General features: G+C 47.0%; 3 protein-coding genes across 6 annotated transcripts in view; 2 read left to right on the top strand and 1 right to left on the bottom strand.

Moving 5' to 3' along the window:
• The window catches only part of IKZF4 (IKAROS family zinc finger 4), a 60,203-nt gene extending 53,055 nt beyond the window's left edge, over positions 1–7,148 (top strand). For 3 of the 4 annotated variants that reach the window (XM_035103947.2, XM_035103950.2, XM_035103948.2), the window contains one exon: positions 1,326–7,147. In XM_035103947.2, the coding sequence (XP_034959838.2) occupies positions 1,326–2,074 (749 nt within the window). In that variant the 3' untranslated portion in view covers positions 2,075–7,147. Of the gene's footprint in view, positions 1–1,325 lie in introns of all 4 variants that reach the window. The other variant, XM_035103949.2, reaches the window with a different exon arrangement.
• A 9-nt stretch (positions 7,149–7,157) lies between these two features.
• Positions 7,158–17,778, bottom strand: LOC118079612 (zinc finger protein 436-like). Its single transcript, XM_035103946.2, has 4 exons — positions 17,359–17,778; positions 13,933–14,945; positions 12,425–12,551; positions 7,158–11,310 (listed from the first exon to the last, which is right to left on the bottom strand). The coding sequence occupies exons 2-4, from the start codon at positions 14,638–14,640 to the stop codon at positions 10,307–10,309; spliced, it is 1,839 nt and encodes a 612-aa protein (XP_034959837.2). The 5' UTR covers positions 14,641–14,945; positions 17,359–17,778; the 3' UTR covers positions 7,158–10,306.
• A 3,032-nt stretch (positions 17,779–20,810) lies between these two features.
• Positions 20,811–26,813, top strand: RPS26 (ribosomal protein S26). Its single transcript, XM_035103951.2, has 4 exons — positions 20,811–20,934; positions 24,909–25,086; positions 25,868–25,998; positions 26,712–26,813. Exons 1-4 carry the CDS (start codon positions 20,932–20,934, stop codon positions 26,745–26,747), a joined length of 348 nt encoding a protein of 115 aa, XP_034959842.1. The 5' UTR covers positions 20,811–20,931; the 3' UTR covers positions 26,748–26,813.
• The last annotated feature ends 938 nt before the right edge of the window (positions 26,814–27,751 follow it).

Genomic DNA, 27,751 nt, shown 5'->3' with positions numbered 1-27,751 from the left:
TAACACGTGACTGACAAGCCTAGTAGTAGTAGTAGTAGTAGTAGTAGTAGTAGTAGTAGTAGTAAAAGTAAACAACAAATAAGTGCAACATGGAGTCACAAACTCAAGAAGCAAGTTCAAATTGAGCCTTCCCCCTACTTCTTACATAAAGTATTCCTTGCCTCCAGTCATGTGCAGACTCAGAGCTATGTGCTGCGGAGAAGAGGGGGGATGCTCAGGAAAGCCTCATGTACCCGCTTCCTTCCCCAGCTGTTGCACAACAGCCCTGCAGTGCTGCCACCTGAGTCTTTTAATCCGGTACTTGCTTCCAGCACCCTCCCACACCCTCTTGCAGACCAGATGGGACAGAAACAGGAAAGCACCAAAGCCCATTCTTTTTTAAACAGGCTCTGAGCCAGCGCACCCTACACTCTTCCATTCAGCCAGCACACAACTTGCTGAGGAAAGCGAGCTTAGCTTTCGGCTGCTTTACCCAACCTTGGAGATCAAAGAAAGGTTGTTCATTTCCCTGGCAGACCCCCCTCAACTTCCTTATGACCGGGAACCCTGAGTCCAACACACCTTGTATTTTCCAGACTACTCCCTTATAACTTTATGTAAAGGCAGCCCACGTTGCCCGAGTCTCTCCCAGAGCTCGGAGGGACATGCTAGCCTCTTACAACTCTGATCCTAAACTTTCGGCAATGTAAATTCCAATTGTCTAGACACGTGGGAGTTCTAGAATCCTGTGGTTGGCAATTGCACACATGGTTAAATTGTGAAACCTTATTAGAAATAAAAGGTTGGGGGGGGGAAATAGGCAGAAGGTAAGATCAAAATACAAAATAAGCCAGAGAGTACTGTGGGCCTGAAACTGGACTAACCCCAGCCCCAGCCCCAGCCCCAGCCTCTGTGATATAATATTTCTAGTCTGTTTATGAGTAGACAGCAAGGAAGGTTAGCTTCCTGGTGGTATAGAAGACCCAATCTGGACCCCTATGGTAGAGGGACCCCCCCCCAACAGCAGGAGCTGCTCAACTTCTCTCCCCTCTGATTCTTTTGAAGGAAGGATCTCTGGCTCTTTCTGACCAATGAGAGCCAGTTGCTCAGGTTGGTCATGTCTCTCAGGTTCTCCTTTTGCATTTGAAAGGAACAAGAGGGGGCTACGTACAAGAACTGGTGGGGGCAAGAGATTAACACCCTGCATGTGCGGCAATAGCTGCATCCAGAGATTTCTTTGCAAGGTTTTTGCTGTGCTCTTATTTGACTTCCATCCCTAACAGGCTCATCGTATTATTGACTGTATAGTGAACTTGTATTTTGATACCTTTTGTCCTTTGCCTTAGGAGAGAAGCAGATGCGGTTTGGCCTCTCCGACATGGCATTTGACGTCAGCTCCGGCTTCGAGAAGGACGTGGAGATGGTGGCGGCCCACCATCCCATGGACACGAGCTTTGGCGGATCCCTGTCCTTCATGGGAGCAGAACACTTGCGCCCTCTCAGAATCCCGCCGACCAACTGCATCTCCGAGATCACCCCCGTCATCAGTTCCGTCTACACGCAGATTCAGCCCCTCCCGGGCAGGCTGGAAATAGCAGGAAGCCGGGAAGCTGCGGAAGGCCACGAGGACCTTCCCGACGGGACGCAGATTGTGTACCGGGCATCTCGGGAGCCCAGCATGGTGTCACCTAGCAACGGCTGCCAGGATTCCACGGACACTGAGAGCATACACGAGGAGAGGGGCTCACAGCAGCCGCTGCTGTCCGTCATTGGGAACTGCACCAGCAGCCGGCAGAGTCCGGCCTACGCCAAAGAGGACCCGAAAGTACAAGAGGGCATCATTCCCACCACTACTCGGTCAACTCCCAGCTCAGCCAAAGAAGCCCTGCGTGTGGTGAATGATGAAGGGGAACAGATAAAAGCCTTCAAATGCGAGCACTGCCGAATCTTGTTCCTGGACCACGTCATGTTCACTATCCACATGGGCTGCCACGGCTTCAGAGACCCTTTCGAATGCAACATCTGCGGCTATCACAGCCAAGACCGGTACGAGTTCTCCTCCCACATAGTGAGAGGGGAGCATAAAGTCGGCTAGTCCTAAACTCTCTCCCCTCTTTCCCCACCTCCCCAAATCTCCCTCCCCATCTCTCGTGCCCCATCCTCGTTGGGTATGGAGCCGTTCTTTTCTTTTGTACTCCGTTGCACTGACTTTGGCTAAAAAAGAGAAATGTTCTAAATAAAAAATAAAAACCCTAACTTAAAAAAAAAATCCAACAAACTTGAGATGGGGAGGAGCTCATAACATTTGCCTTTTCTACGCTGTGTTATTTAAATACTGTTTATTGATTTTAAAGTTCTCTTGTGCTTTTGATTCTCTTCCACTCCTAGTTGTTATTTATTAATTTCATTTCTCTCTCTATTTTGTGGTCATGCAAGCCTTTTCTTTATGTCATTTTGCCAGGGGCTTCCTCCCTTTTGAGGGACGCGACACACACCTCTGGTACACATCAGCAAGATATTAGTGTCTTTCGTGTCTGTCTCTCCTTCCTCCTCCATTCAAAGTTTCTCTGGGCTTCTTTTGGTGAATTTCAGTTCAGGTATCTCTTGTCAAGCCACCATGTTAGACATTAAGAACCTCAGATCAGGTGCTAATATACTCTTGTAGAACTTCCCCCTTTCAAAGGGGCTAGGAAAGCCACGATTTGAGTTACACTTAGATGGTGATGTCAGGAAGAACCACGTGTTCCCTCTTTTTTGGGTGTCTGTGAAACACAGCATAGAAAGGTATCCTACTAGGAACTCTGTGGTCCCGTGAACTCTATACCTCTATGCTTCTACTTTATGACAGCTTTGTATCGAAACGTGCTGTCTCTTCTTTCGGGGCACAGAAAAGGTGGCGAATTCTGGTGAAAATGAAGGAGATGCAGCACCAACTAGTCTGAAGGAAGGTGGCAAGCGTTCGTGTACAAAGTTTGCCAGTGTGCTGCCTTTGCAAGCTCAATTGAAGATCAGCATTAGGAAAGCAAATGCTATTCCCCCCCCCCCCCAGGATGCAAGGAAGGAACCTTAGCATTGCCTGGTTAAAGGGCATGTTCTGCATCCCAGCTGTTAAGAATCTGGGATGCCCTCCTTCAAAAGGATGTGCTTGGTGTCCGTGTTGTTCAGCGTGACCTTCTGTCCAGAAGGGTTGCTTGAGCTAACGTCCTCTGAGCTTCCTTCTGCCGGCTCTTAAAGAGTCATTTTTTTAGTGGAAGTTTTAGAAGGTGTGAGCCTCAACCCTTAGGTGAGTGTATGTCACTGACTTCTCTCTCCAAAAGCATGCAACTTCCATAGGGTGAATAAATAAACATGACCCTGTTGGATGTGATTCCTAGGAGACATAATCAAGGGACTTTCAGTGGAAGGCAGGAAACAAGATAGCAAAAGCCTCTGTGGCTTTTAGTAACCTCCCTTGCAACTACTAGAGTTGGGTGTTGAGGACTTGTCCCTTCTTTGTTGTCGTTCTGGTGCCTGACTTCTGCCTCACTCCAGTCAGTTGCCCAGGAATTGGTTATCACAAAGTAGCTTGGGGTTTGACTTCTTTCCCAGCAGGAAGGGCTGCCTTGTTTTTGCACAGATCAAACAAAAACCTTAGTGATCCGTGTTCAGAAAGCATATGGTGGTTTTTTTTGGACTCAATTAGCAAACTCTTGACAGCAGCAGCAGCCATGAAGGTGGGAGGTCCTTGTCTTGTAAAGCTACGTAAAAGCATACAGCGGCATGGACAAAATCGTGTAGAGTAACTTCCGGTAAAAACTGTCTGCCCAATATCTACACAGTAGCCAGAGTCTCCCATTTTCTCACAGGTACGTAATCAGTGGTGCCAAAGAGGGCCATTGGTGTTCTGCAATGCAGATCCCGCCGAAAAATCTTGCTTTTGTGTACTTTAGTGTCTTAAAGCCTTGATCACCACGAAGGGCTGAAACCTCCATTCTGTAGTTTGGTTGAAGATGTGCTGCTGTTAGTGGACTGTAGGCAAGATTTGTTACTCCACGTCAGGCTTATGCAGTCATTCCTACCAGCCCAAGCAGAAATTCTGTTTATCCTTGCTTTTAAGAGTATAATCGCCAGATGTAAAGGCTTGGGCGTTGAGGCAGCATAACTTGGGAAGTTTGCCTTTCTGCAAGGTGTTGTCCTTCATCTCAGCACCTTGACCTGCTGGAAGCACCTTGCCTGACAGAAGGAGATGGGAGGTAAAGGTAAAATTGTATCTCTAGTCTTAGGACACAGCAAGGGGGAGAAGGCTTGTGGTTTTAGATAAATGCCCATGATGCATAAAAACTAACTTGCTCAACAGCAGCTCAGCAAACTGCTTCCTTGTGGGATAAACCAAAGGCTGTTCTTTTTCTACTTAGAAACACCTCAAGTTGCAACATTTTGTTTGGTTTTGCCCTTTTGTTATTAGACTGCTTTTTTGAGATGTGAAATGCTAAATTTTCCAAGCTGTCTCCACCCCTTGCAAGGCTAGACAGATTTGCTTAACTGGAAAGGCCTTGACAAATGAGATATTCCGGGGGATTCTTCTAGAAGATGGGAAGGTGAGAACCTTCCTTCAAATAGTTGCACTCCACTGTTCTGCCACACTTTCTTAAAGCTCTTACTTAACCTTTCTGGTACAAAGTCACTTTCCCCTTCTGCTTTTGTCACTTGGGTTCAGCATACGAATTGTATCTTAGAGGTTCAGAAGGCATTTTTGAGCTGGTTCCGGCAAATGTGTATTTTGTGGCTTCAAGCAGACGAGGAGGGAATAGAATATTAAAATTCTTGTCATTAAGATTACTATTGTGCAATACAAATGGAACCTGCTGGGAGACTTTGCCAAATTGCTAAAGGGACTTGAGAGTCCACTTCCTGTCTTTTCAATGAGGATTGTACTTTCCACACCCTCCCTGTTATTCCTTAGGCCCTTGGATAAAGGATTTTGATTGATTTTTTTAAAGCACTCATATCTCCTATTGGTGTACAGTATTCAGCACTTTTTGTGATTGTTAAACCGAAGAATCAGTTCAGATGGCATAGTTCCCCCCTCAATAATTCCCAAGACTTGGATGCTCATTAAATTATATTATCTGAATGAAACTGCCCAGTGGTGATTCTGGGGATGACACTTCTGTACTGGGAATTGTTACGGGGTTTCTCATGTGACTGGAGACATCTTATGATCCAGCCATTATACATTGTATTTTTGAATGTTTTGACTTCATACTGCTTTAAAAGTTAGGATATGTCCACTGCAAATCTTGCAAACATGAAGGTTTGAGTCAGATTAACACAAGCAGTTTGGTAAGATAATTGTGTTGAATGAATGAACTCAAGGTGTTCCATTTGTGCCCCTGGAAATCTGTGAGAGCATATCTTAAAGCTGCTTCTTAGCTATTTTTTAAAACACACATTTGGGTTCTCAGGAAAGGCTTATCTAAAGACTTGTGAAAGCGGGATGTTGGAAATCTAATGCACATTTATTACATTTAATAAAAAACCTCAAAGCTGATTTCCAACTTTTAAAGACATTTACGTGTCATTGAGTGACTGTTTTGGCCCATTTTGTGTATATGAGCGAGTAAAAAAAGCTACTTCCAGAATGAGTTTTCAACATTTTTTTCCATGAACCGCCTAACACGCCAGTATTTTAGATGATTCTTGCATCTTGCTTATAGGATTCATCCTGTGAAAACTAATTGTAGCTTTTTCACATAAATGCATTCAGAGAAAGATCTAAAACATTTGTCACATGAACTTCAAATGTTACAGTAGAATTAAATCTCTGAGTTGAGATGTTTGCACATCTTCAGATCCAGGCAGACCTGTGTGTATAGCAGTAATGAGAGAAGCAAACTCAATTGTGTGCATGTTTTTGTTCCTCCCTCTCCACCCTAGTATGGATCTAGGCCTAGAATGGTGTTTGCAAGAGTCATTTCCATTTCTAGGCAGATTCTCTCTTGTAGGATCTGACAAAGAGCACTTCCCTCTAGGTACGTGAGGCTGTCTGGATCTCTGGTTGTGGCACACATGCTGGGTTGTGCTGTGGCCTTGAGTCTCTCCCTGTGTGTTTCGGCAACACTATATTTAATTGGCAAGCACTTTTTGGTCCATCAATCAAGGCGAAACAAAAGTTGGTATTTACCAAGTCCTCCAACCATTGAAAGAGATCACTTATTCCCCAGACATAGGCAAAATCTTATGTGTGGTGTTTGTTTGTTTGATTATGTGACCAGTGTTTTAAGCAGAAGTGGAAATAAAGCAGAGAGCAAAATTTGTATCTGCTTTCCCCCCACTTAGTAGATCAGCTGCATAGTTCATGCTAGGCACTTAAATAAATAAATTTCAATCTGTAAAATGGAGCTTGGGGAGACACACCTAAGAGCAGCTGTTACACAACCGGGGGCCTTTCCACATTTTTTGGGGGGGGGCTTCAACTCCCCATCAACCAACAGCCATGTTGGTTTGGGCTGAAGGCGAGTTACAGTACAAAGCATCGGAAACACCACCTTAGGGAAGGTTGCTAAGAATATGGAGTTTCTTTCCCTAAAATAATCTACCCTTCCAGTTCTAGAAGTGATCCTCAATGCTCTCATCTTTTCCATGTGAGATTAGAGTTCTTTCCAGCTCCGGTAGACCAAATTCTGGGAAGATGCATCATTTTATTTTTCAATGCAGAGACTAATATTGCTGTGAAAACTGTAAAACATAATCCAACTAGCTATGCTTGTCATCTTGATACATTTGTCAAGACGTGGGGGCATGTATTGACTTCTTGACATATAACATTGGGAAGGAAATACATTAGTGCAGTTTTTCTTGTTAGATATTTTTACAGATTTGTTTTCCGGATACAAGTGTGATTCTTTGACACGAACAACAACAACAAATTAATAGGAAAACCGGCTTTCATAGTTGGGTACTGACTTCTTGAAAGCCAAAGATGGCCCTTGGGTACTTGGCATCAATTAATGCCACACTGGTAAATTGAAGCACCTAAAGGGTCATTTGTTACTGTTGATTTCTATTTGTAAAAAGTAAAGATATCCCTTTGTGCCTCCATACAAAGCCCACATTCAGACTTTTTCTTCCTGTTTTTAGTGGGAATAGAACCACTCTCTGCAGGAACTCTTTGGTTTTCTTTTGGTTGTTTTTTTTTTTAAAAAATTATCAGAAATATTGTGTAGTTCTTGAGCTAAATGAAGATCTCCAGCTCATCACTGTTGAACTATATTTACTGCACTGTGGAATGGTACGGATCTCTCTTAAACCTGCTTCTGTGATGAATCAGGGAGCAAGAATCCTGTTTCAGACTTCACAACTTACCTCCTGCTTCTCCCCTTTTGTGAAAACGGAAACAGGTTTGTTTTTAGAGAAACAAAGCTCTAAAATTTCTAAGAAAACCAGTGTTCTGTTTTATTTTTGCTTTCACCTGTATGAAGAGCCTAAAAAAACAAATCTTGGAAATTTTGTAAAACTCCAGGTCTCTAACTTGTGTAAATATTATATATTTTTTAACCAGATGTATGAAGAACAAAAAGATGTGCAATATCCCCAACCCGCTACAATATTCTTCTCTTCTTTCTAACAAGCTTTCATTTGTATATTGTTATTGGATTTGCTGGTGTCGCACTCTATTTCCTTTTTTTTTGGTGGGGTTAAGCTCACTTTTAAATAAAAGAAAAACCTCTTACTGCAAAAGCTTTTTTGTATCTGTAATATATTGTAAGTACATATTTGTGTAATGGAGATTATACTACTGTTAAGTTTTGTACTGTACTGGCTGAAGGTCTGTTATAAATAAACATGAGTAATTTAACAGTCTGGTCTCTTGTTTTCCTAACTGGATTATTGCCAGTTTTGTGCTGGCTCCCCATTCTTACAAAGCCATGCTGATTCATTCACACATGCCGATTCATTCACACACGCACACACACACACACTTTCATTTCATCAGAAATGAGCGGATGTGCTTGTGAAGATACATGTACTATACCCTGTTTCCCTGAAAAAGGAAGAGGTTCCCAAGATGCCTAATATGAGTGAGACACACGGTTTACAACTGCCACGCGCGAGTACGGTACAAACTCAATGTTTTAAAAATGGGCCAGAGTAATTTTTAGGATTCTATTTATTAAAATCATCCGCATTTGAAAGTATTTCTATATATCAGAAGTTCCATAAAAGTAGGGCTGTGGGAACTGTATTGGGAAAACCCAAGTCCTATGCCAAGAAAACATACTGTAAACTCTCTGGTGTCTATAAATTGGCATACATTCTCACCATTCTGCTTGTTCAACCATGGGGAGAGTAGGTTGCAATCCTAAACCCACTTACCTAGGAGTAAGTCCAATTGAATTAAGTAGGATTTTACTCCTGAGTAGACAGGGTTCGGATTGTCCTCTTAAGGCACCAGTTATTTGTCTCCTGGTGACTACGCTTTTGGCTCAGAGCTCTCCCTCCTATCTGCATACTTTCCAAGCTTATTTTCTCAACTATGAAAGTCAAAAACCTTTCAAATTAAAAGGTGAGGTCCACCACGTGTTTATTCCCAAACCTCTGCAGAATCATAAAGTACACACAGTCCTGGCCTAAAGATCTTTTACATATATATTTTTGCCGGTTCCATTCCAAGGTTTTGGGTGAATTCATTCTAAAAATACCTTGCAGCTTTGGAACAACAAACAGTTACTCTCTAACCTAATCTCTATCCTGCTCTCGGGAGAAACCCAAATAGTTCCATTCAAATGCTAACAAGAATAGTTTTTAAGAGGCCAATCACTTGAATAAAGCAGGTAGCTAACTTTTTCTCCTGGTGGGGCTCTGAGGCCTTCAACAGAGGCAATTTCTCAGGACACACTTTTCCCATCACCGAATCTCCATATTTAAAGCTTCAGGATGAATGAACAGAAGCCAAGCAAATCCTATTGCTCTGTTTGCTCCAGGATCTCAGTGTTCACAAGCCAAGTTTAGTTATTGCAGGCCCTGCCCCTCTCCTCCAGTGTACAGCCCCATAATTTCTTCTCCTATAACACTGAGATGGGGAGGTATATATTAATCTGTTGCCTACTTCAGATTTGCCGAACTGCTAATGAGCTGGGTAGCAGGGGGCAATGCGTATATTTTATTTGTATTTATTTAGAGCATTTGTACACCACTCTTCAGCCAAAGAGGCTCCCAAAGTGGCTTACATAAAATCAATTAAAATCGATTTTGGCAATTGATCTGCGACTGCCTGCTTGCCATTAAAAAAAAAGAAGGTCTCGGGTCTAATCTGTAGCCAGCAGAGCTCAGAGCCCATAAATCGGTGGTAGCACCCATAACTTGCGTGGAATAAAGTCCTGGGTTCAATCCCTACCATCTGCCATTTCAGGTAGGAAGCCTGAGAATGACTCCTGTCTGAGAGCTTGAGGAGCTGTGGCCAGCCGGATTGGGCATTACAAATGACCAGAGTATTTTTAAAGCAACTTCTTATACCGTTAACTGAGCAGGACTAGCTCATATTGTCTGGATGTGATCAGGTGGGGGTGGGGGCAAGAGCAGGAATGAAAAGCAGGTGACGGTCGGCAGTCCTGTCTTGTTTGATTGCCCGTTGGGTTTTGCACAAATGCCTAGAGATGTGGAGAAGATGGCGCCACCATTGCTACAATGCAAGGAAGCTTACCTGCCCATGCCATTATTATTGCTGTGCACCTCACACATACACTTCCCAGCCCCCACAACCATTGGTCTTATGGTATCCTGACTCCTTTCCCCAACCCCTGGCTTCATTTTTTTCCCTGGCAGCTGCATTCACTTCCAGCCCAGCCCAGCAACTATGTCTGGCGTTGAAGATGTCATTGTCCCATCTATGCTTTGGAGACGTGCAAAGTAGACAACTTCTCCCTCAAGGTAACAGAGAGGAAATCCTATTTTCCTCTCGTTCCTTTCGCATCCAGCCAAAACACAGACAGGCCAGCTACTTTGGAGAGGTGTATTTCACTGCTGTACACACCTCGCCTCCGCTTCTTCCAAAGGTCACCGTGACAGCAGGCAATTCAGCCGTGTGAAGCGGGAGAGGATGAGGCGGATTGCTTGTGTCCTTTCTCTCCATCCACAAAATGCACATACTCCACTCCGGTTCCCAACATCCCTTAACAGGCCAAGCGGCAGACGGCAATGGCTAACTACTCTCGGGACCAGTTTTAGCCAGCACCAAAAGAACTATTTAACTAAAGAAAGAAAGAAAAGCACAGTGAAAACCCCTCTGGGTAGCCTACGAGATCTTTGCTCCCTCTGGTGCAGCAGCGTGAGAGAGTGATGATGAGCATCAGGAGCTGGGAGAGGGAATCAAACTGGACTCTGCCAGGCTCTCCAGCTCTTCTTTCTCTTGCTTGATCTCGCAGAGTTTGAACTCGCTGCCGGGTTGGGACTCCGCCGCCTCGCCTCCTCTTGGGTTCTCTTTCGAATGGCACTTCTGGTGTTTCACCAGCACCCCCCTCTGCCTGAACCTCCGCCCGCACTCCAGGCAGCGGTAGGGCTTCTCCCCCGTGTGGATCCGCTGGTGCGTAATCAGGTCGGAGAGCCTGGTGAAGCGCCTCTCGCACTCGTCGCACGGGTAGGGCTTCTCGCCCGTGTGGATCTTTTGGTGCCTGGTGAGGTCGGAAGGGTAGGCGAACCTCCGGCCGCACACTTTGCAGGAGAAGGGCTTCTCCCCCGAGTGCGTCCGCTGGTGGGAGACGAGGTTCGAGTGCTGGATAAACCTCTTCCCGCACACGCTGCAGGCGTGGGGCTTCTCGCCCGTGTGGATCCTCCTGTGGGTGGTGAGGGAGGAAGAGGAGACGAAGCGTTTCCCGCAGTCGGTGCAGGCGTAGGGCTTCTGCCCCATGTGGTTGCGCTCGTGGATCTTCAGGGCCGACTGGTGGCTGAAGCACTTCTGGCAGTAGGAGCAGCGGTAGGGCTGCTCTCCCGAATGGCTCCTCTGGTGACTGACAAGGTACGCCCGCTGGCTGAAGGTGTCCCCGCACTCGGAGCAGATGTGGGGCTTCTCCCCCGAGTGGATTTTCTGGTGCCTCGTAAGGTGCGAGAGTTGGCTGAAGCTCTTCCCGCACTCGACGCACAGGTAGGGCTTTTCCCCTGTGTGGACGTTCAGGTGCTTGGCCAGGTCCGAGGGTCGGGTGAAGCTCTTGCCGCATTCGATGCAGAGGTGGGATTTCTCTTTCCTTTGGGCTCCCTCTGGGGCTGCGGGGGCTGCCGCCTCTTCCTCTACTTCCTCCCTCCTTGATCCCCGATGTTCAAATTGCTCCTCGGTTCTGCTGGCTGTGTTGGTGGTGCCTGGAGGGTGAGGAGGCAAATGACAATGTTGGGCCGTGGGCCATTACAAAGGTGGGCGGAAGATGGGGACAAAAAAACTAGGGCTGGATCTACACCGACCTTTTCAACGTTATTAGAACGATATTAGATATATCATTCTAAAACGTCACAGGGCATACTGGTAAATTAAAAACCATTCCTTTCCTTGTTTTCTCTGTAAAAATGCTGCTTCCGTACTGCTGGTTCCTCATTGCTCTGCAGCACCCATTTTAATAACACATTATGAACGTTAAAAGTAGAATGTAATGTGTCCTTCTAAGTTATGAAAACCATTCCTTAACTCTTCCGCTGAGACCACATAACACCAGTCCTAAAAGAACTACATTTGCTCCCAGTACGTTTCCAGACACAATTCAAAGTGTTGGTGCTGACCTTTAAAGCCCTAAATGGTCTCGGCCCAGTATACCTGAAAGAGAGTCTCCACCCCTTTCACTCAGCTCAGCCCAGACACTGAGGTCCAGCTCTGAGGGCCTTCTGGTGGTTCCCTCCCTGTGAGAAGTGAGGTTTCAGGGAACCAGGCAGAGGGCCTTCTCGGTGGTGGCGCCCGCCCTGTGGAATGCCCTCCGATCAGATGTCAAAGAAATAAACAACTATCTGACTTTTAGAAGACATCTGAAGGCAGCCCTGTTTAGGGAAGCTTTCAATAGGTATTAATTAATTAATTAATTAATAATTAATAATTAATTCATTATTAATTATTAATTATTAATTCCTTAATATTATAAACCATGAGTGAAGATCCACCCCAGGAGTGGGATACACCTAATCAGACCCAGCAGCAGCAGGACTTACTACACTTGTGCCATGATGTCGCCTAATCTCCTTCTCCCAAGCGCCCCCTCTCCAAATTGGCTTAGGGAGGGTCCCGAGAATCTGCAGAACAGCATATGGGGGCGGGGAGGAAAGGGGGTATTGTTCTGTCTCGAGAGCTGAAATTATTGTGCAGACGGAATGAATGGAAGAGAGGAACATAGAATTCCACCCTTGGCGAATAAGCACATTATTCCGTGGGCACCAAGAGCTTGTAAAATTCAACACCAATTGTACCAGAGGGAGTTCTGGAGAATACCCTTACCCACTAGGCAGGCGCCGCCCTTATCTTGCTTCCTGGCCTCCCTGCCAAGCTGCCTCTGCCTGGCATCCAGCGGAGCTCTCTGTGCTTCAGGAAAATCCACAGCCACCTCTTGGAACGGCTCGTGCCCCTGAAACAGCATTGAAAGTCCTGCTCACAAAGAGGCTGACAGCCCAGCGGTACAGGGTGTTCTTTGCATTTATGAAAACCTCGATTCCTAGCACACCCATTCAATGGATCTGAGACAGCAGAGTTAAAAGCAACCTGTGTGTGAGATCATGAAGAACAAGGTAGGAAACTTCCTGCCAGTCCAGATGGACAGGACTGGGTTAAATGCAGTAGGACAGTGGTGAATTTTGAAGTGCCCTCCCATCAGATGTCGAAGAGAAAAACAGCTACTAGATTTTTAGAAGACATCTGAAGGGAGCCCTGTTTAGAGAGGCTTTTAATCTTTAATCGATTATTTTATTCTTCTGTCGGAAGCCACCCAGAGTGGTTGGGGAAACCCAGCCAGATGGGCAGAGTATAAATAATAATAATAATAATAGTAATTATTATTATTATTATTATTATTATTATTATTATTATTATTATTATTATCATGACAGCAGCCACAACCCCAACCACATGACACCCCAACAGTGGCATTTGGTTTCATGCAGAAAGAGAAAGGGGGTGGGGAGAAAGAAACAGTGGTTCTCAAAGGGTGTGGCAAGAGAGGCTAGCAAGTGTAGTGGAAAGATTCAATGACAATCTAAGAAACCTTTAAACATTTCAGTGTAGTAAATAGTATAGTATCAAAAAAAATTTTTTTGCAGAATATGCAGAGATCTTTCCAAAAGCATCAAGCAATACTGCAAGCTCACGCCTCTCGCTGAGTTTGTTTACCTACTTAAGGTACATATGTAACAGGCTCATTTATATTTTGGGAATGATCCACGTTCTTACGTGGCTGCATTGTTTTATACTTTCTGGATGTCCCATTATCATCTTACAAAGATCACCATCTTTGTGTGCCTCCTCCATGAGAGGTCCAAAGGGTGGCAACACAAGAACGGGCCTTCTCTGCAGTGGCTCCCTGTCTGTGGAATGCTCTCCCCAGGGAAGATCGCCTGGCGCCTTCATTATACACCTTTAGGCACCAGGCAAAATGTTCCTTTTTAACCAGGCCTTTGGTGGATCTGATTGACATCCTATGCCCTTTTAAAATGGTTTTTTTTGGGGGGGGAGCTATTGGGTCGTTGCCTTTATATATGTATTTTGTAGTTTTATATCTTGATTTTATTCTGTGAACCACCCCGAGACCCCTGGGTCTCGGGTGGTATATATATTCAATAAATAACAATAGTTGTGTTCTATGTTATATATCGAGCGCTGCTAGATCCTTGTTGTTTTCCAATCATAAAAACAAAAAACCCTGGTGTGGCACGAGCAAGTTTTTATTCTGAAAAAAGTTTGAGAACCACTGGCATGCACTTTTACCCTGTTTCTGCTTTTGCTGCTACCCTCACCTGTTCTTCCTGCTGCTCGCCTTCCTGCTGCCTCAGAATGAAGCCTTCCGCCAGGGCCACTGCTTGGGCGCAGGTCTCTGGGCTTCGATCCCGGACCTGGCTTTGGATTTCCTGCGGCAGGATGGTCAGGAACTGCTCGAGGATCAGCAGCTCCACGATCTGCTCCTTCGTACGGCTCTCCGGCTCCAGCCAGCAGTGGCAGAGCTCCCTCAGCCGGCCGCAAACCTCCCGGGGCCCTTCAGCCTCCTGGTAGCAGAACTGCCGGAAGCGTTGGCGATGGATCTCCGTGCCGGTGGAGTTCCCTTGCAGGAAGGCGGCCTTCACCTTCCCGTAGTCTAGCTTGTCTCTGTAGGCCAGGCTGCTGCTCAGCGCCTGGCGGGCTTCCGCGCTGAAGGCTGGCATCAGCCGGTTCAGAGCATCTCCTCTGGGCCACTGGCAGGCGCCAAACGCCCTCTCGAAAGCAACCAGGTCGTCCCAGCAGGTCAGCTCTGGCAATGGCGGGTTCCCCCATCTTGCACGAGGGGACTGCATCGTCTTCAGGAAATCCTGCCACTGCGTTTGCAGGTGCTGAGGTATGCTGCCCTCCTGGCGCGGCACTGCCCAGCAAGGTAACTCCTGGATGGCTCCCGGACGGATGGCAAAGCTCTCTCTTCCTGCTCCCTCCAAGCCCTCTGCTGGCCTGGGGCCTGCCGGGGCCTCTTTCTCCATTTTTGCTACTGGCCTCGTCTTCTTGTCAAACCTTTCCTGAACCTGGAGACCCAGGGCTGCCGCATCCCACGACTATTCAGCCATTTTACCTTTCTGGAGACAGATTTATCCCCACTCTCTCAGCCGCCCAACCCTTCAACTACTCTCACACTTGGAATCCTCTCCTACTCTTATTTATTTCCCCCCTGTTTTCTGTATCTAGTGCTTACGAGTGTATACAATACGCTCCTGACAGTGTTTGCGGGTTTGAACAGCAGGGTTGCGGACAAGGCCTGAGTTCTTGTTCAGATACTTGCAGCTTGTTCCTGAGAAAGAAAGAGAGAAAAATAATAATTAAAATTAATCTGGGGGGTTCCCTCATTGCAAGAAGTGAGGTTACAGAGAACCAGGCAGAGGGCCCTTTCAGATAGTGTGGAACACCCTCCCAGCAGATGTCAAACTGATAAACAGCTATGTGGTTTCGAAAAAGACATCGGAAGGCAGCCCTGTTGAGGAAAGTTGTTTTTTTGTGTGATGTTGCTTTGTGCTTTTACTGTTTTTTTGTTGGGAGCTGCCCAGAGTGGCTGGAGCAACCCAGTAAGATGGCAGGCAACACTGGGCTAGGTGGACAAATAGGCAGCTTCCTGCATTCCCACAGGTATCGTTTAATAATTCTTTCACAGGTTAAGCAGAATTCTGGCACTTAAAACACATTTCAAGACTGAAGTTGTGGTGTGTTCCAGGTTCATATGAAGCCTAGCTTGGGTGTGAGGCTGCATACACAACCTCCGTTTAAAGCTTTCCCCCTCCTCACAAAAGGACCCTGGGAAGTGTAGCTTATATAGACCCTCAAAGTATCCCTATTTTTCAGGGACCATCCCGGATTTACAGAAGCAGTCCCAGTTTCTGATTTGATCCTGGAATGTCCCACTTTTCCTTAGGACGTTCCTATTTCTGTTGGAAAAAATGTTGGAAGGTATGGTAGGACATCCTTATTTTCATCAGAGAAATGTTGGAGGGTACAAGCTTCACCCCACACAGAGTGACAATTCCCAGCATCCTTAACAAACTACAGTTCCCAGGGTTTGGGGTGTTGTTGCTAATGTGCTTTAAATGGATGCTGTGTCTGCAGCCTGAGTCTTTGAAGGGGAAACTTGGGTAAAAAAATGATATAGTACCAGAAATCTTTTGATAAGATTTACGAGGGTGGGAGCAGTCCAACTCCTGAAGCTCCACCCCCCTTCCTTCCTTCCTTTCAGAATTTGGTTCATTGATGTTGGGAAATCAATTCTTAAGATGCTTGAGTGTGCTAACTAATTGTTATGAGACAATCTGTTGGATTTATTTTTGTATACAAAAAAATACATGTTATTCTCTGGGAGCAACACATGGCAACAAGTGTCTGCCAAATTTATGCGCAATATGGACATCTTTGCTGCCCAGTTTATTACAACTACACACATGTGGTGAAATCATTCTTAATGTTTTCTTTCACTCAGCCTCCAAGAGTCAGATTAGATATTACTCAATTCCCTGGATGGCTGTGTTGGGACACATTTATCCCTCTCCCATCCATGGGAGCTGCCTGAATTATTTCTGTCGCAGGGCGGCTGTTTTTAGTTCTTATGAGACGCGGAGTAGCCCAGAGAGTAGGAATGGAGCAGAAGGGGGAAAACAGAGGTGTTATTGTCTCAGGGACCAAAAGCAGGCTCAGCATGCAGATTCCTTAATCGGCTCAGGAGTTAAATACAGTACGTTTCTGCAGAGCTCCCCCTCCCCACCACCACCACCACCAGGCAGCGGTATCCACTGGGGCTCCCCCTCCCCAATTCAAAAACAAAACCCACTCTCCACCTCAAGTGCGTGAGAATGGGGCCTGTGCATGGATCCTACCGGTATTATCCATTTCTGGCCCACCCCAATTAAACTAGCAAAGTCTGATGGGACTCTTCCTTCAATGAGTGGCTGGAAATGGGGAGTCCTAAAGAAAGGGGTGTTCCGTAAGCAAAGCGCGCGGGGGGGGGGCGCGCGGATCTGGTGGAAGAAACCCTAGTTTGGGGGAATCCTGCCTTTCCCGCTGGAGGGAGTTTCCCCTGAATGCAACCATTCAGCAGAAAGAAGGTTCCTTCCGTTCCCTCCCACTCGGCGAACAAGCGAGCAAAACGCAAAACTCTGGATTGTCTCCTTTTGTCTTTTTTTTCGGAATTAAATTAATCCCACCATGGCTCCCCTCCCCCCCACACCCCGCCTCCCCTCCCCATTTTTATTATTAGTAGTGGTGGTAGCAGCAGAAGCAGCATTGCATTTAAGGCATGGCATCCATGAAGCCTGGCTGCTTGGGACTCGGTGCAGCCAGTTGGGGGCGGACGGCTCGACGCTGGACAAAGGGAGAGAGAGAGAGAGAGAAGCAGCTCCATGGAGCAGGCCCCACACAAGCGAGGCCCCCCTCCCGCTTGCACAGACCACGGCCGTCGTTTCCCAACTCCACAAAGAAGAGGCGAGACCAGTGTGTGCGTGTGTCCCCCTCCCCTTGCTCCTGCAAAGCTTTCCACGCAGATCTGCAGAGATCCGTGGAAAGGAATCAGCCCCCCCCTCCGGCTGCCTCCTCTGTCAGCCCTCCCCTCTCCCCCCCCAACCCGGATTTTGCTCTTCGGCTCCGCCTGATTTCCCCCCCCCTTTCTCCCTCCCCTGCAGCCGCGTCAGCTCTTCCCCCTTTGCCCAGATGCCCCTGAAACTCACCGCTCCCCACAGCTCTTTCCTCCGCGCGGACCCCTGAGGATCTCGAGCCCTGCAGACACAATCCCACCCCCCCCTTGCACACCCCTTAATAAAATTCAAATCCCGAGGTTTTTAATCCAGGGCGGAGCAGGATGGCGCCTGGGCTATTGCATTCCCCCCCCCCACCGCCTCTCGGCTTCCTGGGCCTCTCCAGGGCTTAGCTCTCACTCAATAGGACTAAGCCGGCTTAAATCCAAGGGCTCCTGTTTAACTGGTTTGAGGATCGGGCTGCCAGTCAATTTAACTCTTGACGCGTCTCAGCCTTAGAGGGGTGTTTGCATATGGGTGTTTGGAACAGTTGAGCTTGACTTTTCTCTCTTGGCAAGGCGAAGTTCCCTGGCACTGCAGAAAGCGAGAGCCTGGGGCTTGCAAGGTTTAAACTCGTTTGGTTCCAATTCCTCCCCCTCCCTCCCCCCCGAAAAAAACAGACCCCACCAATGTTCTCTTTTCTGGTGCTACCTTAACGGAAAGAGGCGCCGTGTTCCCTTCCTGCACTGCACAGGGTTTCAACAACAATAAATCACACACAGTGCCGTGGCTGTTTCCACAACCATTCCAAAACTAGCAGAGTCCGTTGAGATTACCAGTTGCTCTTCCGAGGTTGTTGAGCAACGGATTTTCAACGCAGTCGCATCTTCTGACATCTATGGCTGAGCGTGCAGCTCCCGAGACCTGCTTTTCATGATTTCTCCACGTGGAAATGGGGATAGAGTAGCTGGAATCGAGTGTGTTTTCAACCTCCCCAGGACATTCTGTAAGTGGTCTGAAAGTGGCCACCAAGGGAGGCTTCCAATCTTAAAAGGGGTTTCAATACCGTCACTTGTTGATTGACTCAAAACCATGAATTTTAATCACACTTTGGTGTTATGAACAATTGATGCTGCTCTGGAAATAATATTTTAGGGAGTGATCAAACTATAGTTTTAGAGAGGACAAGGATGGCAAAGTAATCAATTGTGTGTAGAGGTCGATGGAAATCAGACATTTTAGGGACATATCAGCATTGGCTTTCTGTTACTTTAAAGGGGGAATTCAGGGTCTGAATTTTGACCTGAAAACGTCCAAAGCTGCTTGGAATCTCCGCTTGTATACCTTAGCTAATCTCTCTTCTTTTCTTATAATGCTACCTTTAAGCTAGGATCAACTGAAAATGTCATCTTAATAATTCTGTGTTGATGTGCAAAAACATTATCACAGCCAAGCACAGTAAGCTGTTCCCACTGTTCCCATCTCCTCTCTTTGGCTGCTCCACAACTGTAGGATAGGATTTCCTTCCCTGAGATACAAAGTTTGAACCAGTATATTTTGGGGATGAATTGTAAGACCTTAACTGGATTATCTTAAATATGGAGCACTAAAAAACAGGGATATGGTTTATTAAATGTTTATTAAATTTTACTTTTGCTGGCCTTATTCTATTGATATTTTAGAACTAGGTCTCTCAAACACATGCAGATGGCTTGGGTTATCATCAATGACAATGTAATCTTAAACATGTCTACTCAGAAGTAAGCCCCACTGAAGTATGTGAGACTGACTCCCAGTAAAGCATTTTTACACACACACAACAAACACGTACCTGGGAGTTGGTCCCATTGAACTCAATGGAGTTCATATGGAGGACTGAGTTGTTAACATTTTCATAATTTATGACTTGGAGCCAAACAAAAACATGAAATGAATCTATTGAAATTGTAGTATCAGAGGTGATGTAAGGCGATGTAATGTTTATGGTGTTGGGATTCGCTCATTCAGGTTATCAAGCGATGAATATACATTAGTCAACTAGTTTTGAAAAGGTTTTGTTGCTGTTAAAGGACAAATTTCCAGGGGGGTCTTGCAGGCACAGAAATATTTTTGGCACTACAGTGGAGTACCTATAGGAGTAGTCAGCAATTCCCTACCCCCAGCAATGATCAGGGATGATGGAAGTTGTAACATCTGGAGGGCATCACATTGGCTATCTTTGTTTTAAACATACACCCAACAGGTCTAGCCTGGCAGTCTATGCCCATGGCCAGATTTTGTTTTTTTCAAATTTCAGCAGTGTTGTGTGAGGCCAAAATTCTGTGCTTCCTGCCTTTTCTGCATGTGCACGTCATAGTTTCAATGTCCTGCGGCGCCCCTCTTGACTCGGTGCTCAGTGTGGGAAAACAGTTGTGCTGCCCTAAATCTGTCTCTGTGAGCAAACCATTTTCCTCAGCATCATTCTGGAGGGCTGCAGTAAGCTGGAAGCACAGCCAGAGTGTATTGTCTTTGAGTGTACAGTGGAACCTTGGTTTATGAACACCTCAGTTTACGAATTTTTGGTTTACGAACGGCGCGAACCCATCTGGAACGGATTAATTCACTTTCCATTACTTTCAATGGGAAAGTTCACTTCAGTTTATGAACGCTTCAGTTCATGAACAGACTTCCGGAACCAATTACACCCATGCTTCGGGTTAAGTACGCTTCAGTTTGAGTACTCTGCGGACCCGCCTGGAACGGATTAATCCACTTTCCATTACTTTCAATGGGAAAGTTCGCTTCAGTTTATGAACTCTTCAGTTTAAGTACTCCGCGGACCGTCTGGAACAGATTAATCCACTTTCCATTACTTTCAATGGGAAAGTTCGCTTCAGTTTATGAACGCTTCAGTTTATGAACAGACTTCCAGAACCAATTGTGTTCATAAACCGAGGTACCACTGTATTGTATATTTGTCCAGAGTGTATTGTATTTGTCCAGAGTGCTTTGGTCATGAGCGCAGCCAGGATTTATGGGGGGGGGGGTAGTAGATCCGAGCTATCTGTGATGTGATTAGTCAGTTAAGTATTTTTATTTATTTACTTCATTTAGGAGAGGCAGCTGCACATACACACCAGCTACGCCCATGGTTTCAGAAAAATAATAATATTGTTGCTACAAGTCTTCAATGCAATAAAGCCAGAGTCTTATAAAACCAATGAAATCACTGAAATCACTAAAGTACAGTATGTATAGTTGAAATGTAAGCAGAAAACAAAACAAAAAAACTGGCTAGGCCCAGTTTTTCGCATGACGACATCATGACCATGTGCTTTGCGGAAGAGAGAAGACTGCTGCATCTTCCTGCGTGCACTACCTTGCAAGACGAGAAAGAGGAAAGAACTACAACTCCCGGCATGCATCTTTGCAGCTGAAACAAGAACGTTCGCCCTTACACCTCTTCCGATGCATCCTGGGAAACATCCGGGCTTTCAGCAAACCACTTCCTTTTTTTTAAAAAAATCATTCCGCAGAGGAGGGAAAGGGAATATAATCCCATTTTTAAAAAAGGCCAGAGTCGGGACTGAGCGAGGGGAAGCCCACATCATTGCTTTCTCTGTCCCTAGGACGAAACACACTCTGGCGAGTTACCGTCCCCCGCCTCCCTTAACCCGTTCTTTGAAAACCTCTTTTTTTAACCGTGGGCGGAAATGAGGTAAAGCGCTTCCGCCTGGCGGAGGGATAGCTATATAAGGATCGCAGGGCAGCCGCCGGATCCTCTTTCGCCTCTTCTTGAGCGCCGAAATGGTGGGTAGAGTTGCGCGTGTGGCTCCGCAGGGCCGGAGAAACGGGAATGGAGGCCAAAGCCCTGAGTTTGAGGGGGCGGGAGCGGGAAGAGCGAGATAGCTAGGAATTTGAATGGGTTTGGTGGTGGGGCTGCCATCCTGTTCTTTAACGACTTGGAGTTAACGGCTCCGGGTAACCATCTCGGCCCTCAAACACCCCCCACTCAACATTCCTCAAATACCCCCCACTTTTCGGGCTCCATTTGGTACAGCCCGTCTTCCCCCCTTTCGGGCTCCAGTTGGTACAGCCCGTCTTCCTCCCACCCCCGTTTTCCCGTTTCCTTGGCGCGGGCTTCCCACTCGTGACCCCTCTGAGCCTCGTGACGGGCCCGTCCTCCGTGCGCACGATTGCCTGCAGGGCAGCCCGCCTCCCTCTAGCTTGCTGTGGGGAGCAGCTTGAAAAAATTATTCGGTGGGGTGGGGGGCAAGTAAGCCCCGCCCTAAATAATCTATCACATTGACGCAATGAACGCACACCTTTTGAATGGCAATGGTCATCAACTTGGGGGGCTCGGACCCCTCAAATATTTTATTGGGGGAGCCCCCTAGGAGTTTGCTCCTCTGCTCCCTAGGGAGCTTCTAAGTTTAAATGCCTCCCCGAACCTGAGGACTCCCCTCCTTTCCATGAAGAGCCAGAGACTGGGTTAGTGTTTGAAAACATTCAGGTTCTGCCCCTGCTCCTCTTATTCAGATGTCTCGAGAGTTGGGCTCACAAACTGAAAGATTTAATACTGAACTGAAAAGACGTGATTTAAAGAACGTAGTAAAAGGGGGCAGGAAATGTCACTGGCGCCTGGGAGAGCTCAAATGACACACACTTGAAGACACCTTGCAGACACAAAGCAGGCCCCTGGGTCTGGTCTGCACTTAAATGGGATATTGCCAGGGAATCGCTCCTATGCTTCCTGGAGTCCCATGATGAAAGGCAGGGTGTAAATATACATAAATAACTAGAACTCGCAAAAAATGTGTTGGTGTGGCTCTAGGAGGTGAGTGGCAGTGGGCATAGTGCACACCCATTTCGCAGGTGAAAATACCGTGTTTCCCACATTTTAAGACACCGTCTTATTGCTTTTTTCCCTCAAAAAACCACAGGGTGGCTTATTTTTGGTGGCATGTCTTATTTTTTTTACGTTATTACAGTTTATACAGCACCTTAAGGTCTTCTTGGCCGGGCCAGGCTGCTGGCTCGGGGCACTGCTGGGCACTGCGCGCCATGCTGCTGGGCTGTCTGAGCGCTGCTGGGCGCTTTGAGCAGCTGGGCGCTCCGCGCGCTCCAGCAGCCGTTTCCAGGCGGCGGGACGGCGACGGCGAGGCCGCTGGCTCTGGCGCTGAGCTCCGGGGCTGCTCGGCGCTCCGCGCGCTCCAGCAGCCGTTTCCGGGCGGCGGAGCGGCGGCGGCCGGGTGGAGGCGAGGCCGCTGGCTCTGGCCCTCAGCTCCGGGGCTGCTGGGCGCTCCGCGCGCTCCAGCAGCCATTTCCGGGTGGCGGGGCGGCGGCGGCTGGATGGAGCTGAGGCCGCTTGCTCTGGCGCTCGGCTCCGGGGCTGCTGGGCGCTCCGCGCGCTCCAGCAGCTGTTTCCGGGCGGCGGGGCGGCGGCGGCTGGATGGAGCTGAGGCCGCTTGCTCTGGCGCTCGGCTCCGGGGCTGCTGGGCACTCCGCGCGCTCCAGCAGCTGTTTCCGGGCGGCGGGGCGGCGGCGGCCGGATGGAGGCGAGGCCGCTGGCTCTGGCGCTCGGCTCCGGGGCTGCTGGGCGCTCCGCGCGCTCCAGCAGCCATTTCCGGGTGGCGGGGCGGCGGCGGCTGGATGGAGCTGAGGCCGCTTGCTCTGGCGCTCGGCTCCGGGGCTGCTGGGCGCTCCGTGCGCTCCAGCAGCCGTTTCCGCGCGGCGGGACGGTGTCGGCTGGATGGAGCTGAGGCCGCTTGCTCTGGCGCTCGGCTCCGGGGCTGCTGGGCGCTCCGCGCGCTCCAGCAGCCGGTTCCAGGCGGCGGAACAGCAGGCCTCCTCGGCCAGGCAGAGGCAGGGCCGCTGGCTCCGGTGCTCCTGGGTGCTCCAAGCTGCTGGGCTAGAAACTAGAAACTGGGCTAGAAGCAACAGAGGCCCGGCCGCTGGCTCAGCTCTCCGCCCACGCTGCTGCAGGCATGGAGATACACTATGTCTTATTTTCGGGGTATGGCTTATCTTTCGCAAATGCTTAAAATTGCTGCCCTGGCTTACTTTATGACTACGTATTAAAAAGGGGGAAACACGGTAGTGGTATGACACCTCTGGTTCTTTGAACACCCCAGCACCTGCCATTATAATGAAGGTTCAAGTCATCCTGCTGCATGTGAATAGGCAGTGGTAGTGTGGAAAGGTGGGAGCAAGGAATGCACCTGCTCAGTCATAACTGGAAAACTGGGAGGAGGCTGCAACATAACAACTCGGAAGGCAGAAATGAGGGTCGTGTATTATCAGAACAGTTGGTGGTATTAAAAGAAAAGGAAGCGCTCTCCTGGGTCATTCTAAAGGTCTGACTGTTTCTAAAACACTGGCCAGATTTGAGAATGGAATTCCCATTAAACCCACCTTTTAACATGGGAACTGCTTTATTTGTTAGGACGTTACTTACTCTCTCTTTCTGTCACCTAGTTTTTTTTGGGGGGGGAATACCAAACATTTTTAAAAATGTGTCACTGGAATCACTTTAAATCCCAGCATATAACAAGAAACCCATTTTATTTTTTAGTTACTTAAAGTTCCTTTTTCACAAACCAAACAAACACTTGAAGAAGCAAAAATACTGCAGGGTGCCATTGGCCCTCACGTAGAGTGGAGTGTGTACTGTTTGGGATCCTAACCCATCATTTAAAGCAACTTCCCCCCCAATTTGGCCTTCTGCAAGTTTTTTGGGCTACAACTCCTAGAAGTGGTCAGGGATAGCGAAAGTTGTAGTCCAAAACACCTGGAGGACAAAAGGTTGAGAAAAGTTGTCTTAGAGCACAGGTCTTCCACTGGTGGGTCATGGCTTGATCCAAGGTGGGTCACAACAGGAACATGACCACTATGCAGATATATGGTAAAAGATTCAGAAATAGTTCTCCAAATTCATTTTTGGGCCAGCTGGATCAGTCCTACAGCTTTCCACTGTAGCCCATTCTGTTTCCAGAAGTGGGTGTGCAGATGCTTCTGGGAAGCTTGTGAACGGGACACAAAAGCAATGGTGTAGTAAGCAATTCTTACTATCAACACCTGGTGTTCATGGGTATAATCTGTAATAACATGGAAATCCTATTTAACTGCTGTGAATGTCTCAACTCTTTTCAAAATCATTTAAGACATGGGGGTGGCCAAGATTTATGTTGGGGGAGGGGCAGGATGGGACACAATGGGTCACTTCACAGAAGCTACACCTATCACTCAGCTGGGTTGCCAATTGCATTGCTAGAACATGCCACAACATCCAAGTGATCTCAGAGAGCATTTCAATTTCAAATATTTATTTTGGGGGGGGGGATCAGCTGCCCCCACTCCTGGCTATGCCCATGATTTAAGCTAGTAGCTGTCACCATATATTGTAATGAACCAGAAGCCAGTGCTGTTGATGCTCACAGGTGAGGACATTATGGTACTTTATTAACTTTGTTTGACCCCACCAACAGCTTATCAGAGGTATACTGAACATTCGGGCTTAATTGTTATGGTGTGAATTTGGGTGATTTTATGGATCTGTGCTTTTATTTGCTGTATTTGTTACCATGTAGGGTGTATTGGTAAAATACAGGGAAGAGACACACAGTTTCCTTGTCTTTCTCTGGAGGTGATGCTTGCCAGTGATGCCCAAGTGAGAGGTATTTCGAATAACTGCCTGGTATTGAGCAGTGCTTTTCCTGTGTTCTATAGTGCTATGTTGGTTCTCCAATACCTTCATATTTATAAATTTCTGTCCCTTTAAACAGACCAAGAAGAGAAGGAACAATGGCCGTGCCAAGAAGGGCCGGGGACATGTTCAGCCTATTCGCTGTACAAACTGTGCCCGCTGCGTCCCCAAGGACAAGGCTATTAAGAAGTTTGTCATCCGAAACATAGTTGAAGCAGCTGCAGTCCGAGATATCTCAGAAGCAAGTGTGTTTGACTGTAAGTATCTTCTGTCTCCATACGCTACTTCTCATTTACCAGTACAGTGGACCCTCTGGTTCCGGGGGTCCGTGCGCACCCTGACAAATCTGTATCCAGAGGCGCTGCTTCTGCGCACACACATGGTCGATGAAACCCGGGAAAATACTTCAAGGTTTGCCGCTTTCGCAACCCGAAGTTTACGTTACTCAGGAGTATCGTAACCCAAGGGTCTACTGCAGGCATCCCCAAACTGCGGCCCTCCAGATGTTTTGGCCTACAACTCCCATGATCCCTAGCTAAGAGGACCAGTGGTCAGGGATGATGGGAATTGTAGTCCAAAACATCTGGAGGGCCAAAGTTTGGGGATGCCTGGTCTACTGTATTCATTCTGCAAGTTTGGGGTCAGGAAAGAAGGCATTAAGAGGAGAGATTACAACTTAAGTCAAGTGTCTTGTTTAAAGTTTGAGAAGGGTGGAATGAAGACTGATTTCTTTGTGTAAAAACAGAAATAAAATCCCATTGTGACTCTTAATTGAAATGTGTTGTATGCTTGGCCTGCTTTGTTCTGTCAGAATGAACATGAGGCTTACCTCTCAAGTTTTAAGCTCCCGTAAATTTTTCTTTTTTAAATATTATTTTATATGCTGGTTTTCCTTTGGAAAATTCAGAGCCAATTGATGAGCTTAACAGGCAGTCCTCCATCCATTGGAAGACTTATAAGAACTGGATTTTGCCTTTCTATAATGCAAAAGTTGCATGCCTGTGTACTTAACTGTGGTGCTTCTTCCTTTCTCTCCAGCATATGTGCTGCCCAAACTCTATGTGAAGCTTCACTATTGTGTTAGCTGTGCCATCCATAGCAAGGTGGTGAGGAACCGTTCCCGTGAAGCCCGGAAGGACCGTACCCCTCCACCCCGGTTCAGGCCTGCTGTAAGTGTATTTTCTTAAAGCTGTTCTTAAAGTTATGCACTTCAAAACCTAGCTGGTGAGGCACCATCAGCATTGAAATGTCCCTTTGTACTAAGATACTGCTTTATTATATAACGAAATGTCCCGAGCATAAAAATGGAGCGTTTTCCTTCCTGTGATACCCTGTTCTAAAAAAGCATAGGGTTATTGCATGTGTGCTTTTTCTGAGGGTTCTTGATCTTGGCCCTTGTATACCATCTTGCATCCTTTCCCGGTATTTTTGTAGGAAGTCCTGTGTGTGGCTTACAGTAGAGATTTGCACACTTTGTATTGAGCCCAATGAAAAGCTGCATGGGGAAGAAGTTGGAAATAATACGGAATACAGGCACCAGAATGTTGCAGGAATATTTGCACCACTGGGTTCTGACTGAACTTTATAGAGCCACAGTCTGCCCCAGGAGGCAGCTGCACTGCAGCTCATACAGTGCCACCTGTGTACATGGTGATGTATAGTGACATAAGCCGGGATTCATTAAAATGCCTAATCTCGAAGTTGAAGATTACGCCAAAAGGGCAATGCCAGCTCTCCAGACTGCTTCCCTTGCATTGTTCTTTTGTTGCAACTCGCCTGTATCAAATTGGTCTTGTGATGGCAATTGAGTATTGTCTTGATTTAGATAACTGTCAAAATTAAATGATTGTCTCCTAACACAACCTTTCTTTTTTTTTCCCAGGGTGCTGCACCAAGACCACCCCCTAAGCCTATGTAAAGAGATGGCTTGAATGATGCCAGTTTCTACTGTTGACACAATAAATTTACAGCTGGTCTTTATGAATTATTGGGCTAGAATGCTGTTTTTAAAGGGCTGTACCTTAAGGGGTGGATATATTGTTGTTAGCTGTTATTTAGGCATACTGACTGTGGAACTTGGAAACCTGTATGTTTAGATGCAGAGTGCAAATAGTATTGGCAATCCTCATGTTTGTGGGCAGGACTGAAGTAACGGGAAATGTGCTCAACGTTTAGAAGCCAAGAGTGCCATGTGACATGTTTTCACTGGTGAGAACATTCCTTGTCCCCCCGCCCATCCTTTGTGGGTGACCTCCTTGGGGAGTGAAGAATGAACCCTCTCAAGCTGCAGTTTCCAGGAAGATTCCCTCCCTGCAAATTAAGGTTCAGAAAAATATAAAAAGCTTTTTTCCCCAAGCGTAATTGCTGGTGAGTGGAGAGAGACTGACTGCATGGCAGTGGGGCGGGTGTGTGTGTGTGTGTGTGAGAGAGAGAGAGAGAGAGAGAGAACAGTTTATTGTGTTTCCAAATTTGCCCACAACCACAAAATGGTAACCAACAGCTGAACAAACTGAATAGGTTTGATAGAAGGTAACAAAGATGCGGTCAGCTGTATTGGAAAACAAGTTGTATGAAGTATGGAACTACGTATGTTTAAGGAGGGTGTGTTCAGAAGCAGGTACCGGTACCGGTAGTACTCGTCACGTACTTGAAGGACTGCCATAGGAGCTAGCAAAGACTTGTCTTGTGCTCCAGAGAGCAAAGCTAAATTTAGTGGTAAGGTTTTAGTTGAACTAAAGGATAAAACTGATTGAAGGTCAAGAACTCAGCAGTGGAACAAGTACCTAGAGTAGTGGTGGGTTCTCCCATGTTGTATATCTTCAAGCAGAGGCTGGCCAGGTGTGTATTGCGGATGCTTTAGTTTCAGATTTCATAGATCAAGCGGTGGATTGGATCAGTTGATGCATAAAGCACCTCCAACTT

The sequence above is a fragment of the Zootoca vivipara genome, chromosome 2 (assembly GCF_963506605.1).
Source record: "Zootoca vivipara chromosome 2, rZooViv1.1, whole genome shotgun sequence".
NCBI lineage: Eukaryota > Metazoa > Chordata > Lepidosauria > Squamata > Lacertidae > Zootoca > Zootoca vivipara.
The sequence above is the reverse complement of the archived record's forward strand: the minus strand, read 5'-3'. Positions and strand labels throughout refer to the sequence as shown.